We start from the raw sequence: 17,614 nt of genomic DNA, 5'->3' as shown, positions 1-17,614 counted from the left end.
ATGTTTTCTCTTTAGGTACTTAGACAATTGTGATTTTATTAACAGTAAGCTGTTAATTTCATAATCGATTTTCTAATGTTAAGCCAAACTCGCATTTCTGGAATAAACTCATGTGGACATGATATACTAATCATTCAACATACTGGATTCAATTTGATAATATTTTGTATCATTTGCATTCATGCATAGAAACAATACTGGTCTATAGTTTTCTGGTAATGTGTGTGTTGCTTGGTTTCAGAATCAGGGTAATGGTGGCCTCATAACATACGTTGGGAAAATGTTTCTACTTTCTGAAATAGTTTTTGTATAACTGGTATTCTTTTCCTTGAATGTTCATGATTAAAACTATTTGGGTCTTGAATTTTCATTGTAGAAAGGTTTTAAACTATAGGTTGAATTTATTAAATAGATATGAGGCTATTTAGGCTATTTGTTCCTGAGTTTGTTAACGGTTTTTCTCTTTTTATCACATTTATTGGCAAAACACTGTTCATTATGCTCCCTTATTATCCTCCTGTGGCATGTAGCAATTGCAGTGATATCCTTTCTTTCATTCTTGATGCTGTTAACTCAGTTTCTTTTTTCTTAATCCTTTTGGCTATAGTTCACATTTTTAAAAAAGATTTTCAGATAAGGAATACACCTTCAGACACAGAAGTGCACGCAGAACACCAGCTATAAGAGTACCTGACCAAAGGAAAATATATAGAACCAGGCAAAACTCAGGAGGAGGAAGGAACTAGGGGGATAAACAGGAGTGTTAGTAGGACTGGAGGTGCCCTTGGCGTGTGGGGGAATTGAAGCAGGGGTCCGACCCCCACATCGGGGCAATTGTCTGAGTCAGAGGAGAAACATCTAAGGCTGGGAGTGAAACAGCTGATCTGTGGCTATTCTCATTCACACCTGTGGAATGAGAATCAGAAAGTCCTTGCTGCAGCCATACATACCCCAGACAGGGAAGCAGGTCCCCTGGAAAGCGCAGCAGCTGGGAGCTGGAGTTTAGGGATTGCGGAGCAATCCCAGACGAGGGTTGCTGTTGACTGCGGAGAGATGGATTGAGGGCATGTGAGGGAGGAGACTGTGGTGGGAAATGCCTGTGGAGGAAAGCCCCGCAGCCATGGAAGCAAGGCGATACTGCTGAGTCATGTGTAGGGGGTGGAGCCATCACTATAGACTCTCTCTCCTCATTGGCCAGCATGTGGAGATGGGAGGGAGGTTCAAAAGGGAGGGGATATATGTATACATATGGCTGATTCATGTTGAGGTTTGACAGAAAACAACAAAATTCTGTAAAGCAATTATCCTTCAATAAAAAAATAAATTAAAAAAGAATTTTTTCAGTAAACCAGTATAAGCTTTCAGTAAATTTTCTATGCTGTTAAAGCTAAGAAGACAGACTTAGCTATAACCCATAAATTTTTATGTATTATCATTTTTATTCAATTTAAAAGATATTTCTGGACTTCCCTGATGGTACAGTGGATAAGAATCTGCCTCTGAATGCAGGAGACACAGGTTCAATCCTTGGTCTGGAAAGATTCCACATGGCGAGGGATAACTAAGTCTATGAGTCAAACTACTGAAACTTACCCACCTACAGCCTGTGCTCTACAACAAGAGAAGTCACCACAAGGAGAAGCCCATGCAGCACAATGAAGAGTAGTCCCTGCTCACTAAAACTAGAGAAAGCCTTCGTGCAGCAACAAAGACCCATCATAGTCAAACAAACAAATAAAATATTTAAACAAATTTTAAAAAATTTTATCTGTGATTTCCTCTTTGACTTATGGGGTATTTAGAAGTGTGTTGTTGGGCTTCCCTGGTGGCTCAGTGGTAAATAATCCACCTGCCAATGCAAGAGACATGGGTCTGATCCCCAGTCCAGAAGATCCCACACGACGCCGAGTAACTAAGTCATGTGCCACAAATACCGAGCTCATAAACCACAACTACTGAAGCCTGTGCTCCTAGAACCCATTCTCCACAACAAGAAGTGATGAGAAACCTGTGCACTGCAACGAGAGTAGCCCCAGCTGCGGCAACTACAGAAAAAGCTCAGGAAGCAACAAAGAAACAGCAAAGTCATAAATACATAAATATTTTGTTTTAAAAAGAGGTGTGTTGCTAAATTTTCACTTTTTGGGGGGGAATGTCAAGATACCTTATGTTACTGAATTCTAATTCAATTTCACTGTGTTCTTAAAATATATACTATGATTTCAATCTTTTAAAGTTTATTAAGAAGTTTTACAGCCCAGAGTATGATAATATCTTGGTATAATTTCACATGAACTTCAAAAGAATATGAGAAAAGGGTGTTGTCTATTTACTTATTGAAAATTCCTGGAATGCTTCAATTCTTTGGTAAATCATGTTTCCAACTAGCATGATTTTTCTGTGTGAAAAACATTTCTAGTACTGTAAATCTGCTGACAACAAATTCTTTAAGTTAGTTTTTCTGATAATGTTTATTTTGCCTTCATTTGTGAAGGGTATTTTTCCGGTTCAAGAATTTTAAATTGATAGGTTTTGTTTTTTTTTTCCTTCCCTGTCAGCATTTTAAAGACATCATTTCACTATCTTCCTGGTTAGGATTTGTGGAACTTCATGGACCTATGGGTTTACAATGTTCATTAAGCTATTAATTAATTATGGAAGATTATTTTTCAGATTTTTTTATACCTAACTCCCTCCTTGTAAGACTCAGATCCTCTGTATGTTGGCCTTCCTGATATTGTACCACAAGTTAATAAAACCATGTTCATTTTATATCAGTCTTCTTATCCTGCATTTACAGTTTATTTTTATTATTTTTTAAAAAAATTTTGGCTGTGCTGAGAGTTTGTCATGGCATTTGGGCTTTCTCTAATTGCAATGCGTGGGCTTAGTTGCCACAAGGCATGTGAAATCTTAGTTCCCCGACCAGGGATCCAACCTGCGTCCCCTGCATTGGGAGGGTGTACTGGACAACCAGGGGAGTCCCTACACTTCATTTTAGGTAGATTTTAATAGTATTGTTGCAAGTTCAAAGAATTTTTCTTCTGGAGTGTCTAATCTGGTGTTATCCCATTCAATGAAATTTTCATTTCAGATATTTATCATCTAAAGAAGTTAACCTTGGGTTTTAAAAATAGCTTCCATTTTCACTATTCACTATATTCATGTTTTCCTTTAAATCCTCAAGGATAGCTATTTTAATGTACTTGTCTGTTAATTCCATCACATAGTATTTCTGTACCAGTTCCCACTGACTATTATTCCATATTCTATTTAGTCATATTTTCTTGCTTCTTGGCATGTCTATTAATTTTTGATTGATGCCAAATGCTGTAATGATACATTGTTAAGTATTTCGATTTTGCTGTCTTCCTTTTTAAAGTGTTAAGTTGGAGAAATTGAATATACATAGTTCTGGTTGATTCACCTGCCTTTCAATTGCAAGATAAAGGCTGGCATTCCTGTGTTGCTGGAGTAAATGAGAATGCCAGGTAAATCAAGATCAAGGATACCCTAATCAAAAAAGAAACTCAGCTTTACGATGAAGACAAATTAAATTCGTCTTTGGCTCTGCAAGGCAACTGGAGGCGCTACCAATCTACAACAAAATTTTATTCATCTTTTTGTCTCACAGGCAATATACATCTGCATGAAACACAGAAGGTGAGTTGTGAGCTTGTGTTCAGGATCTCTTTTTTCCACTTCACCCAAAGATAAAACTGAAATAAGGATCCAGCTTCTGTGATAGATTTGTTTCTATCTGATCTTACACTGGAGTCACCATTAGGGTGTTACACATTCATGAAGGGAAATCTGATGGAAACCTCTGACTGCTAGAGCCCTAGGCTTTGTTCTTTGTCTCTTATTAACTGAATGTGTTCCAATAAGCAGGCTCAATATAACCAGGACTCAAGTAGGTGTCAAAGACCTCTAATTCTATTTGTTTTTGTTGAATCAAGCTTTCTGGACATTTCTGGTTTTCTATTTACTTATTTCAAAGTTCAGCAAGCTATTCAGAAATGTTTCCCACATTTTACTTAGTTTCAGGCATCAAGAAGATTGCTTACTCTGCTACTAATTGCTTACTTTGTGCTAATCTACCACACTGGTGGAAATAAAGAGCTCTAATTTATTTCAGTGTAACCTGAGTTCCAATAGTCTCCTTTCCTCACCTAAAGCCTCCAAACTGCTCTCACTTTACACCTGTTTTTCTAAAAATCTTTTCCACAATCATTTCACATTTTCTGTCTACATCTTTCTTGACTTCCATATGACATCTGACATTAAGAGGCTTCTATGACATGTACTCTTTATTTTTTATATTAAAAAAACTATTTAAAATTTTACGGCATTCACTGACATCTTTTCATCCACTTTCTTCTCAAATCTAACGTATCTTAAATCTCCAACTCTGTCATCTTTTCCAATTACACTTTCTCTCTGGACAACCTCATTCACTGACAGATTTAAGTTTATATACACACTGCTAGATCCGTACCTCTACCATAGGCATCATAAACTATAAACCACACCTTCCAAATGGCTAACATTTCTATATCAATAACCCAAAGGCAGTTTAATATATCCAAACCAAAAGCCATTATCTACTGTCTCTACACATTTCTCACTCAACAGTTCATTCTCCATACTGTAACGTTATGCATTTTTCTAAAATGCACATGTGGCACACTATATTATTATTCATAAATATCTGCTTGCTCCTCCCTTGGTAGGATTATACTTCCCATACTTCTTTGACATAAGACTTAACCAATGTCACTTGCTTTGGCACTGAAATATGAGAATTAACGTATATTACCTCTGGACAGAACTTTTAAAAGCTAGTTAGTGCATTACTATGGTCCTTCACTCTCTTTCATAAGGCAAGTAACACTCCAGATACATAGAAGCTGCTCCATCAGACTCGATACTAGAGATAACATGGAGTAGAACCATCATGGTCATATAGCAAGAACAAAAAATGTCTTTGTTGTTTTAAGTCACTGAAATTTTGGGATTTTTTTTTTTTTAAGCACTGCAAAAGCTAGCTTATTCTGGTTGATACAATACTTCAAATACTTTTCATCTTCCTTGTTCAAAATCCTTTGATAGCTCCCAACTGCATCTATAAAAATATCTCAATTCTGTCAAATAAGAAAATACATCATATCTAATAAAATCCATTATTACTTTCACAACTTCATGTCCTTGTCCCACCCGTCTACTTAAATTATAGTAGCATACAGGTCACAATTTCAGTACGTCAGTGGTTAGTAGTTGGGTACCTCTGTGTGTCATAACAGTTTGTAAGATGGCCTGTAATAAAACTTAATACTTTCTAACTGGTGAATATGTCTGAATCCTTGAGGACAGGAACCTTATTTTATTCATGCTTGTATCCCCAGTACTCTATACATATAGTAACCCTAAATAAGTATTATTTACTAAAATAAAACATTTTGGTGATTTTCTTCATAGGTGTGTCTCTTATTGAAATCTAATTCATTTTTTTCTTTGGGAGTTGGCAAACCTCTTCTTTAAAAAGATAGTAAATATTTTAGACTTTTGAGGACACACACAATTTCTCGCACACATATTACACTTTTTTCTTTCCCTTTAAGAAAACAAAAAAACCCTTTAAAAATGTAAAATCAATTCTTAGCTTGACTGAACAATAAAGAGGCCGTGGACAACATTTAGTTCACAGGCTGTGGTTTGCTGAACCCTGGTCTAGGCTGATACCATCAAAAGTAGTCACTCATTGTGAAAGAGTTTAAAAGTCTCGCCCAAGTAGTATAAACCACAAAGTACTATGAGAGACAAAACTATCATTGCTATTTCAATTCCACTGTATCTTTGGCACTATGGTACTAATAAAAACTTCAAATATGGTGAAGATAACCATCAAATAAAAATTAAATACCATATTGATACAATTTGACACTGAGGCCTTATGCTGATGAAGAAATGAAATTTCTGATGTTGGTGCTAGCGGTAAAGAACCCGCCTTCCAGTGCAGGAGACAGAAGAGATGCAGGTTCAATCCCTGGGTTGGGAAGATGCCTGGAGAAGGAAATAGCAACCCACTCCAGTATTCCTCCCTGGAGAGTCCCATGGACAGAAAAGCCTAGCGGACTACAGTCCATAGGGTCGTAAAGAGTCAGACACGACCATGCATCACAATCATACATCATTAAATGATCTGCTAAGCAAAACTACATGGACAGAAAGCTAAGAAACAATATGTCACTTCCTTGCTAAAACTTTCAAAGGCTTCTAAATGTTATCAATAAGACTCTACATGACTGGTCTTCACATACCTCTCCAGCTTCATATTCAGTTGCTGTCTTTACTCCAACCACACTGGCTCCTTAATTTTTTAAACTTACTGCTCTCCCCTTTACATATATTACCCCCATTGCTGGGAATGAGACTATCACTCTCCATTTTGCCTGATAATACTGATAAATTAAAAATGATTCCCTACTAATAGAGATGCAAATGTAGAGAACAGACCTGTGGAGAGAAAGGGTGAGACAGCGCGGGGCAGACTAAGAGAGTAGCACTGACGTACACACACCATCATGTGTGAAACAGTGGGAAGTGCTGCATGGCACAGGGAGCCCAGCACGGTGCTCCAGATGGCCTAAGGGGGGCGGACGGGGGAGGGGCAGGAGGGAAGCTCAACAGAGAGGGGTATGTGTGTCCTTACAGCTGATGCCTGTCATTGTACAGCAGAAACTAACACAACACAGTAAGGCCGTTATCCTCCGACTTAAAAATTAATTTAAAAAAACTCCATGATTTCCTACTCTCCAATCCTCTAAAAAGGTAGAAGACATATATCATTCTCTACTTTTTTTTTTTTTTTGGTAAACACACATACTATCAGTAAGAAGAAAACTGAGAGCACAATCTGTATACTGTATAAAGTATACAGATATGTTGTACTGTATGAAGAGGTTAGTGTAATGTTAGTTGCTCAGTCATGTCCGACTCTTTGAGATCCCACAGACAATAGCCGGCCAGGCTCCTCTAACTGTGGAATTTTCCAGTCAAGAATACTGGAGTAGGTTGCCATGCCCTTCTCCAGGGGATCTTTCTAACCCAGGGGCTGAACTCAGGTCTCCCAAATTACAGGGAGATTCTTCACTGTCTGAGCCACTAGTGAAGCCCCAGGAAGAGGTTATATATATTAAATACATAAATGACAATTTTTAACAGTTGATTTGAAATAAACATTAATAGAGGTTCTTCTTACAACCTCAAATTGTTTTACAAATCTCAAAGATTTGTAAATGCTACTGGAAACCATCACTTTACTAAACAACTTTATACATATCTGTCTTTATTAGACAGCTCCAATCTACAGTCCCTGTTATATTACATACCCCATTATCTCAATTCAACTTTCAAAATCTCTATTTTTGTGTATGCCTATCTTGGTAACTATTCATTTTGAATTATTCCTTCTAAACTACATCAAAATCACTATACCTCTACAAACTTTCAGTTATAAGATAAATTAAATACTAAGGATGCAATATACAACATAAATAAAATTAGCACTGCTGTATGTTATATATTAAAGTTGTTAAGAGAGTAAATCCTAAGAGTTATCATCACAAGGAAAAAAATGTCTCTTATTTTGTATCTGTATGAGATAATGGATGTTCACTAAACTTATTGTGGTGACTCTTTCATGATATAAGTAAGTAAAATCATTAGGTTGTACACCTTATACAGTGTATATTATATCTCAATAAAACTAGAAGAAAAAAATAAAATCACTATACCTCACGGAGTATGCTTAATTGGTCATAAAAGGGGACTACTGTTTGTTTCGATGTGTGGGTGCTTAGTCGCTCAGCTTTATCTGACTCTTTGTGTTCCCATGGACTAGCCAGACAGGCTCCCTCTCATGGGATTCTTCAGACAAGAATACTGGACTGGGTAGCCATTCCCTTCTCAAAGGGATCTTCCCAACCAAAGGATCGAACACGGGTCTCCTGCATTGCAGGCGGATTCTTCACCATCTGAGCCACCAGAGAAGCCCTATTTTTCAATATAAATTATTATTCTCATATTGCAGGACCATTTACTTGTTTTTTCTATAGTATAATACTGCGAGCCAATTTAAATTGTAGTCTATAGTGTAAATCTATTGTAAGGGAATTCCCTGGTGATCTGCTGCTAAGTTGCTTCAGTCATGTCCAACTCTGTGCAACCCCATAGATGGCAGTCCACCAGGCTCCCCCATCCCTGGGATTCTTCAGGCAAGAACACTGGAGTGGGTTGCCATTTCCTTCTCCAAGGCATGAGAGTGAAAAGTGGAAGTGAAGTCGCTCAGTCGTGTCTGATTCTTAGCGACCCCATGGACTGCAGCCTACCAGGCTCCTCCGTCCATGAGATTTTCCAGGCAAGAGCACTGGAGTGGGGTGCCATTGCCCTGGTGGTCTAGCAGTTAGGATTTGGCTAGAGGTTCAATCCCTGGTCAGGAAATTGAGTTCTCTCATGCTACATAGCAAGGCAAGGTCTATATATATATATATATATACACATATATATATATATATATATATTTTTTTTTTTGGCAGGTCTGTTCACAAGTAACAGTTGGGAAATTATCTCAAGAGTCTATTAAAACAATAGCACTTACCTGTTGAAGAAGTACTCTCAGATGAAGACCTCTTTCGTGTAGGGCTACAGTTTGTGCTCTCTGATGGTCGCTGGGAAGACTTATCTGAGGCTGGCTGGGAACCTGGAGAGACAGGAAAAGATAGAAATCATAGGAAAATCCAAGTCCAGAAATAATGTGAAACCGTTCTGTGTTAGAACTGTAATATTTTAGCTGTTGCCACTGCAATTCTCTGTAATAATATGACTTTCAAGTTGACAGTAAGAGTATATTACTCGAAGGAGAAACCACACTGGACGTTGCACACAGAATTTCACAGGTCTCATATACATAATTTACATTAACAGAGGAAAAACTAGTTATAGTGGAAGGATGAAAAAATATATGATTTAGTTTTTATGTATTACCACTATCAAACATATTATTAAGATATTTATCAATAAAAATCACTAGCAATAATCTGATCAACTCTGTTCCTGATTATTGACTCAAATTCATCATATAAACTGACAAAACTACAATGCAATTAATTAAGAACAACTGATGCGAGAAAAGCAGGTCCAACCTGAGCATTTTACTTAATGGAATCAGAGATGAAAATTAAAAGAGCTGAACCTCAAATCCACACATGCCATATAATCCTCAAGAGATCATTCAGAAGGAATTTGTGATTATCTCTGCAACAGACTAAACCTCTTTTATCACTTACACTTAAGGTTCCTTGGATATACACATAAAAGTTCATGAAGATAAAGAAACTCCATTTCCTTTAAAAAAAAAAAAAGTCTCATACTCTTATCAAAAACCTCAAATAAATGCAGCATAATTTACAAAACTCTTACTCAAGAGAAAGTATGTCATTCAGGAAAGATTATTTTCCTGAATAAAATATACTTGGTTCTGATACTGGACTTCTTATATCCTAAAAAAGCCACCTGCTGAGAATACATAATGACCAACTGTTTGTCAAAAAGCTAGTAGCAATCTGAAATGTTCACTTTTAACTTGAAAAAACAAAGTCTTACACATAACTGGAGGCTCAAAATATACAAGAAATTAAATATCTGAAGATGAGATTTTTTTAAAGATCTGTTTCTAAATCAGAGTTAACTCCTTATTGAAATGACTAAGTGACTGACAAACGGGACAACGTGGGGAGAGAAGAACTCAATGACTAAGTTTCTAATATTTCTGTTTCTGGAAGAAAAATAGTGCACCATGAACCGTGTTTTAATCACTCAGCGTCTTAAACCACATCACTATAAATATTCTTTCAAGCAGGCTTTTTTAGCATTGCTTTGGTGAGATATAAGATGATGTATTGCCATTCAAGAGTAACAAGTTACATTTGGGGGAAATTGATGTTATGATAGAATATCCCATTTTGGAAACACAGTGATGACTACTGTTAAGCTATAATTAAGAAGCAAGACTGTTTATTGTTGAATCTTAAAAACAGATACAAAGGGATTTTTAAAAACCAACAATACAATAAATCCCCCTAGAGTGTGGTTCAGGTAAGATTTCCATTAAAGAGTTAAACTATTACAATAAAATATCTAAAAAGTAAAAGCCCAGGCATCAGCAAAGACATAAATTTAAGCATTAATACTGAAAAATTCCTATACTGGACAGGACAGATAAATATTTCCTACTCAGACACACAGCCAAGACAGAAGACAACAGTGGCCAAGAAGCTTGAGACATCACTGAACTCTCTTTATCATTATTCTCCTGATGAATGGGCAAACAATCTTAGATTAAGCACTAGGGAAAGAAGGGATTGGAGAGCACTTTCTATAAAGTCTTCTCTCTCAGTTACAAACTTACATTTATTGAGTATAGTTTATATGTTTGGCACTATCCTAGACATTGTAGAGGTGGGCAAGGGAGAGATAGTAAAAACAGTGTAATAGTTTCTGCCCTCAAGGAGCTTATTTAGGGTCTTGTATGTTATCATGTATTACACTTCAGGTGGCATTTGAGCCATCCATTCTTGAGCTCCGTCTTCAGTTTCTAGGCTATTTGGCAACGTTTCCCAAATTTCTTGGTCATCTTCAAGAAAGTCTTGATGAAGGCTTCAACTATACCTTTGATCATCAGGATATCCTGAGAATCACCCTGCCTGGCCTCACCCACCTCAGGGTAAAAGAGGGTACAGGCACTTTCTTCAAAGCTCCTTCTTTTGGTGGCATCTGGAGCTGCAGAGGAGGCAGTGGGAGGTGGAATGGGGGTCAGATCCCCGGAGACCGTTATTGGCAGCTTTGTACAGCAATTCCTGAGAAACTGAAACAATTGAGAGAGAGATGGCTTAGCTCACTTAGCTTCGGAGCCATTTTTCATTTCCTGAAAGTAATGGAGGCCAGCAGCCTATTTTTAGGATATAATAGGAAACTGGAATAAAACTTCATTCAGGAAGATCCTCAATTTTCATGTTAAAAAGTCTGAATTCCCTGTTCATATAGAGTAGAGCTGTTCTTCATAATTTTTCATATTTAAGGGGGAATAAAGCTGTATCCCTGAAGATACAGATCTCTAGGGTTTGATAATCAGCTGATCTAGACCTTTATTTCACTTAAAAATATTGCTTACAGGAGGAGTAAGAAGAGGAGGGTGTGGATACCTGAGGGAAAAAAACATTAACTAATGGTGTAAAGCAATCAAGTTTAAGACTAGAAAATGATGATATAAACTTATTTGAAAGAGCTAAATAACAACCTGTTAAAGACTTTCAAAAACATGTTAAAACTGGCCTAATAACAGAAATCATAAAACATGTTCTCTAATACTACCAGAAACACACTGTTTTATAAGTGCCATTATGCAACTGCATGCATAGGGGAGAACAAGACAATGCCCAGAGAATGAGTATGCTCATTTCAAGAGACCAACATATTTATGTTTCAGAATGCAATGTAGAGTTGAGTGTAGCAGTGTTAAGTACATGAACTATGGAGCACAGTATCCTTAGTTTGACTCCTGGCACTGCTATGAATTGAAAAACAAGATCTGGGCAAGTAAACACACTGGAATGTGCATTTAATAAAGCATTCTTAACTGACATGGCTGTGGTGAGTTCCAAAATGAGATAATGTAAAAAGTTCAGAAGGCTTTGACCGATGTTATACTAATTAGCTCCTTAGGTTTATCATAGAACTTTTAGACTCTAAATACTTAATGATGTCACTGATAAGCATAGACAACCACTCAACATTAAAATTAAAGAGGGACAGAGCCTTACACCCAATTAGGAACCAGAACTATTGGAGAATATCAAGCATCTATCTTCAACATAAAGAAGTACTCATAAAATAAGTACCTCTAATTAAGAATTACTATTAAGATAGGTAACTCCAGGGCTGGTGGGTAATCGTAAGGTTGGAAAAAGCTCCTCTGAAGTGTATCTCCTAATTCACTGACTCTTCATCATAGCTTCTCCAGGTTTGGGATTCTATCAATAAAATAAGATGTGCTCAACGGATGAGTCAGAACCAGAAAGTGTTTGGTTCTCTGTTCAGCTCTGTACCAGTGGAGAAAGTAGTTTTCTGCTTCTATTGTTTGGCTTTTTGGTTCTTCTAAATCATGGCTGATTCCTAAAAGGAGTTACTGCTCTGTTATCATCTCCATCCTGTGACGAATATTTGTTCATGTGTCATCAGGGGTCATTTCATGATGAGACGAGATTGGGCACATTCAGAGTGGTATGGCTGTAGCATCAGCGGTCATTTTAGATCTGCCAGGAGGAATAAGTGAAGACTCTCCACTCCTCACAAGACAGGAGGTCTGTTTGTATTCCAATTCATGAAAATATGATACTTCCTCAAAGAATACATGGAGAAGACATATAATTCTAAATATGGGAGAATTCTCACGGAAATGAGTTCTCATTTCTCATTACTTCAGAAGCAAGCAGAGAATATTAACAGGAATTTCTCAATTCACTATTTGGTAGAAACCCTACTGACCATCTCATCACTCAGATAACAGCTTCAGAAATATATTTAGGAATTCTGTACATATAAATGAAGGAAAGAGAAATTAAAGATAAATCACAGAAGTAGTATGCAAATAAAACTGGAATTTAACATAAATGTAAGGTGAAAACTACAAGTAAATTCTTTTCCTTCAGTTGAGACATTCATGTAAAAAAGAAGGTGGACTACTACTAAGGAAGGAAACTGAAGAGAGACAATACTATTAACTGGGATAATAATAAGGAAATTAAGAATTAAAAAAAAAAAAAAACTTGGAAATGTGAGGAAGCCTTGCAAGTGGTTTTTACTATGGAATCTCTGGGTTTTTCTCTGACCATTATTGGATGAACTTTTAAAGACAAAGACAGGTTTGGGGGAAACATCTGCACCAAATTAGACAAAAAAGATGGTACTTTTATAGCAAAGTCATAAGATGAAACCATGGATAAGAATGTCGAAACTTAAGAAAGCAAAAAAGAACATACCTACATTTAAAAGGGGTTAAGAATCTGGAAATCTTTATATTATACACAAAAACGTGTGGAAACCAAGAAGCTGTTCTCAAGTTGACTGGTCACAAGAGATCTTGACTGATGTCTACAGAGGAGAAACTGAAACAAATCTAAGATAAAAAAGAAATAACTACATTTACAGATGCCCGAGTGTGAGGATAGAGTCATACAGGCAAAGATATCTGCATAAATAGAAAAAATTCCTACTGATAACAGTGTGCAGGAGAGGTGGAAGGTATCACAAAACATTGGAAAAAAGATTCAGCGTAATTACTTCACTGAAGCCTTGAATGTCCTAGGCTAAAAAACAAGCAACTTCCAAATGTAAGCTAGCAAAAGAACACAGTGAATGAAACTGACAACTGGTTGGATAAAACAGGCATTTCTTTAGTCTAAATCTACTATTAAAACTTTAACAACAACCTAGTATGAGTATTGGTTATACTCTATTGAGAGTAACTAGGGAATGGTTTGAATAAGCAAACTGTTTCAGGTTTCTAATGCTATACGTATCCTTGGGTAAACCATGGAAAAATAGATTAACCACGCTACACTTGGACACTACGCAGTAATCAGTTCATAGATAACTATAAATTTATTTTAAAATAACACATTAAAAAGTAATTTCTAAAATTTAAATTGCTCCTTCCCACCAAAACTAAAGCATGTCCCAAAATTTGAATTTTAAGAAATTCCTCTTCTTTTATTATTTATAAGTCAAGACTATTGGTAATGTTCGTTAAATGGTGACTGAATCAAAACTGGTTATAACTAAAATGGACACCATAGGAGAAGAATATGAACATAAAATATCAACCATGTGGAAACCTCTGATCAAGTCTTCTTGTTTCCAGATTCAAGTTCTGAATCCTTCAGTATGGTTCATAGACCATAAGAATCCCGGAAGCTTCTTCTGAATGAGCTGAATGCTGAGATAAGAACTGGTTCCACAATAAAAACAGCTGTTTCCAATTGTGGGAAATTTATTTACTGAAAGCAATACATTTCATCTGACTCATCAATTAAATGCAGTACAACAATGATTCAGAGTCTGTGCTTGCAATCTTTATGCTAAAAAGTCCGTGTTTTTTTCCTTCCAATTAGGTTATTTCTCAGTGTCCAAATCAGATAATTCACTGAAATGGAATTCCTCTGGAAATTCCCAGAACTGTACTAATCACCACAATAAATTTTCTGATTTCATCGCCACATGTTCACACTTCACTTACAAGTATATCTTATATATCACCCTAGAGAAATTGTAAGAAATCAGAAAATTCTGATCAATGCTCACATTCAGTTAAAAAGAAAATAAGACTCAATATACCGTGCTTCAACCATTATGCTTCTACTATAGTAAATAAACTTTTTCCAAACAAAAAGATTTGAAAAGACCCTGATGTTGGGAAGGATTGAAGGCAGGAGGAGAAGGGGACGACAGAGGATGAGATGGTTAGATGGCGTCACAGACTCAATGGACATGAATTTGGGTAAACTCCGGGAGTTGGTGATGGACAGGGAGGCCTGGCGTGCTGTGGTTCATGGGGTCGCAGAGTTGGACACGACTGAGCGACTGAACTGAACTGAATAGACTGCAGGTTCTAGCACATGCAGTTAGCTATGAAGTGAAAATGGTGAAAAGCACTGATAGTGTCTGACACTCCAGTCAGAAACTCTTCCTCACCAGTCCTATTTCATGTCTACTTAACAAAGATACTTAAATAAACAGAATTAGTTATCAACAACTGGGTGAAATCAGAAACCTGGCCACATTTCAGAGTATAATTTTACTACAAGTTTATTTGCATCAAGCTGATTTTAGACTGTTACTATATAAGTGTATTAATAGAACAGTATAAAAATTGAAAAATTAGCTATCATTTATAAAATAACTAGTTTTCTTTTCAAAGCTTTCCGAGATTTTAGTTCAAAACCGCTGAAGTGATTAAATCAGTTTGATTCCCTACTATGAAAACAAGGAAAGGTTAAATGCCTTGTTCCAGACTGTGTATCTATCATTTCTGCCTGTGCCCCGATCTGATTTATTCAACACAAATGATCAAATATGCCTGTTTTATTTTAACTAACCCTTATGATAAATCTACTCAACACAAACAGTAAAGAATATTTTTAATTTTTTCCTTAATCAGTTACAGATTGGTTTCATTTGACAATCAGTACTTTAAAAAAACAAAACTAAACATTGTTTTGGAATAAATTCAAGCTTACAGAAAAGTTACAAAGTCAGTGATCATATGTCTTTTACACTCAACTTTCCTTAATGTTAATGTTTTACTTAACTATGGTATATTTGTCAAAACTATGAAATTGACATTGGCATAATTTTTCCACTCATGTTCTTCTCATGTTCCAGATTTTAATCTGGATATCACCGTATTTAGTTATCAAGTCTCCTTAATTTTCTCTGATCTGTGATGGCTGCCTCAATCTTTCCTTGTTTTTCCAGGTCTTTGATACTCTTGAGGAGAACTGGCCAAGTATTTTGTACAGGAGTGGAATATTTCCACTCCTCCTCCTGTTTTTTTGATGTTTTTGTATGTTTACACTGAGATTAAGGGTTTTTGCACAGAGTAACACAGGAATGAAGTTCCCTTCTATCACATTATATCAGAGGATACATGTTCCCATTATGACTTATCATTGGTGAAATTATACTTTCACTCGGTTTAAAGTGCTGTCCGTCTGCTATGGGTCTTCACTGTAAAATTACTACTTTTCCCTTTCCATAATCTGTTCTTGGGAATTAAGTCACTAAGTTCAGTCCATATTCAGGAGTTAATTTTCACCTTCTTGAGGGGAATAGTCTACATACATTATTTGGAATACTTCTGTAATGATGACCCACTCCAGTATTCTTGCTTGGAAAATCCCCATGGACAGAGGAGCCCGGTTGGACTACAGTCCCTGGGGTCCCAAAGAGTTGGACACGACTGAGCAAATTCACTTTCACTTTCTATTTATTTACTTAATCAATCATTTCTATCAGCACGGACTCATGAACATTTACCTTATTCCTTAGGTTATAATTGCATAATGTCATTATTTTGTTGCTTAAACTGTTCCAGCTTTGGGCACTGGACAGCTGTTTCAGGATAATAATGTCCCAAAGCTAACTGACCATTTCGGAATACGTCGTAAATAGTTTTCAGACATTTTAACAGGAAAACAATTTATGTATAATGAATCTATCTCCAAGTTATCTATGGAAAAATTATCAAACTGATGACCGAGAAGATCAATTTAAGATTACATGCAGTTTAGTTATGCTCTTTTTATACTTTAAGAAGGAAAACTATTTGACAGAGACAATTACAGATCGAGAAGATGCAGTTATTTCCTTCACAGAATACAAAATTATAAGGAAAGAGTAAATAATAAACCAAGGTTGCTACAATGTTTAAAGCTGTAAGAATTTTAACTGCCCACATTTTCCTATTATTTCCCATTCATTCCTTAACCTCCAGAAATCTAACAATTGTCACTATGGAAATTGCTCTTAGATTACAGAAGATAATCTGCTAAAGCAAACTGTCTACTTTCAGTCCTTATCTAAATGATCAGCACCTGACACTTCTTAGTACAAAACTCCCTTAGGAAACCTAGTGTGTTCACCCTAAACATTATCATTCCTGCTCTTGATTTCTTTGCTTAAACAACCACAGATCTAAAACTTTACCTTCAGGTTTGATTTCTCTTTTGAGCTACAGATTCATATATCCCACTAAACAGCAAGAAACTCAAATCCATTTTCCATTTCCAGTCTCCTTTTGCATACCACCTTTTATTTAATTAGGCTTCCCTGGTGGCTCAGATGGTAAAGAATCTGCCTGTAATGCAGGAAACCCAGGTTCGATCCCTGGGTCTGGAAGATCCCCTGGAGAAGGGAATGGCTACTCACTCTAGTATTCTTGCCTGGAGAATTCCATGGACAGAAGAGACTGGACAGCTACAGTCCATGGGGTTGGAGAGTCGGACATAACTGAACAACTAATATTTTTTTTTAACCACATCACCATTCAACCAACTGCCTGAGAGAGGTATCTTAGAGACATTCTAAAATCTTCACTCTTTCTTTTCTTTACAACTTTAAAAAATCTATTTCTGGACTTCCCTGGTGGTCCAGTGGTTGGAAATTCACCTGACAATGCAGGGGACATGGATTTGATCCCTGGTTGGGGAGGATTCCATATGCTGAGGGCAACTAAGTTCATGCAGCACAACTACAGAGCCTGTGCTCTAGAGCCCATGTTCTTCAACTATAAGCCAGCATACCACAACCAGAGAGTAGCTCTCGCTCGCCACTAGAGAAAGCCCACATGCAGCAAGAAAGGTCCAGTCAACAATAAACAAACAAAATTATAAAATCTATTTCTTCTGAATGTTGTTTTCTCTATCACTACCTTAGTTCAGGCCCCCATAATATTTCACTGAGACAATATCCAAACTGGTCTACCTGATCTTTCTCTAAT

At 36.6% G+C, this 17,614-nt stretch overlaps 1 protein-coding gene across 6 annotated transcripts in view; it reads right to left on the bottom strand.

Annotated features, from left to right (window-relative positions):
• ASH1L (ASH1 like histone lysine methyltransferase) overlaps positions 1 to 17,614 on the bottom strand; it is a 201,321-nt gene that overhangs the window by 110,178 nt on the left and 73,529 nt on the right. For all 6 annotated transcript variants that reach the window (XM_065902482.1, XM_065902468.1, XM_065902492.1 and 3 more), the window contains one exon: positions 8,660 to 8,761. In XM_065902482.1, coding sequence (XP_065758554.1) covers positions 8,660 to 8,761 — 102 coding nt within the window. The remainder of the gene's footprint in view (positions 1 to 8,659; positions 8,762 to 17,614) is intronic.

Source organism: Muntiacus reevesi, chromosome 1 (assembly GCF_963930625.1).
Source record: "Muntiacus reevesi chromosome 1, mMunRee1.1, whole genome shotgun sequence".
In the NCBI taxonomy this organism is placed as follows: domain Eukaryota; kingdom Metazoa; phylum Chordata; class Mammalia; order Artiodactyla; family Cervidae; genus Muntiacus; species Muntiacus reevesi.
This window is presented reverse-complemented; position numbering and strand designations above follow the sequence as displayed.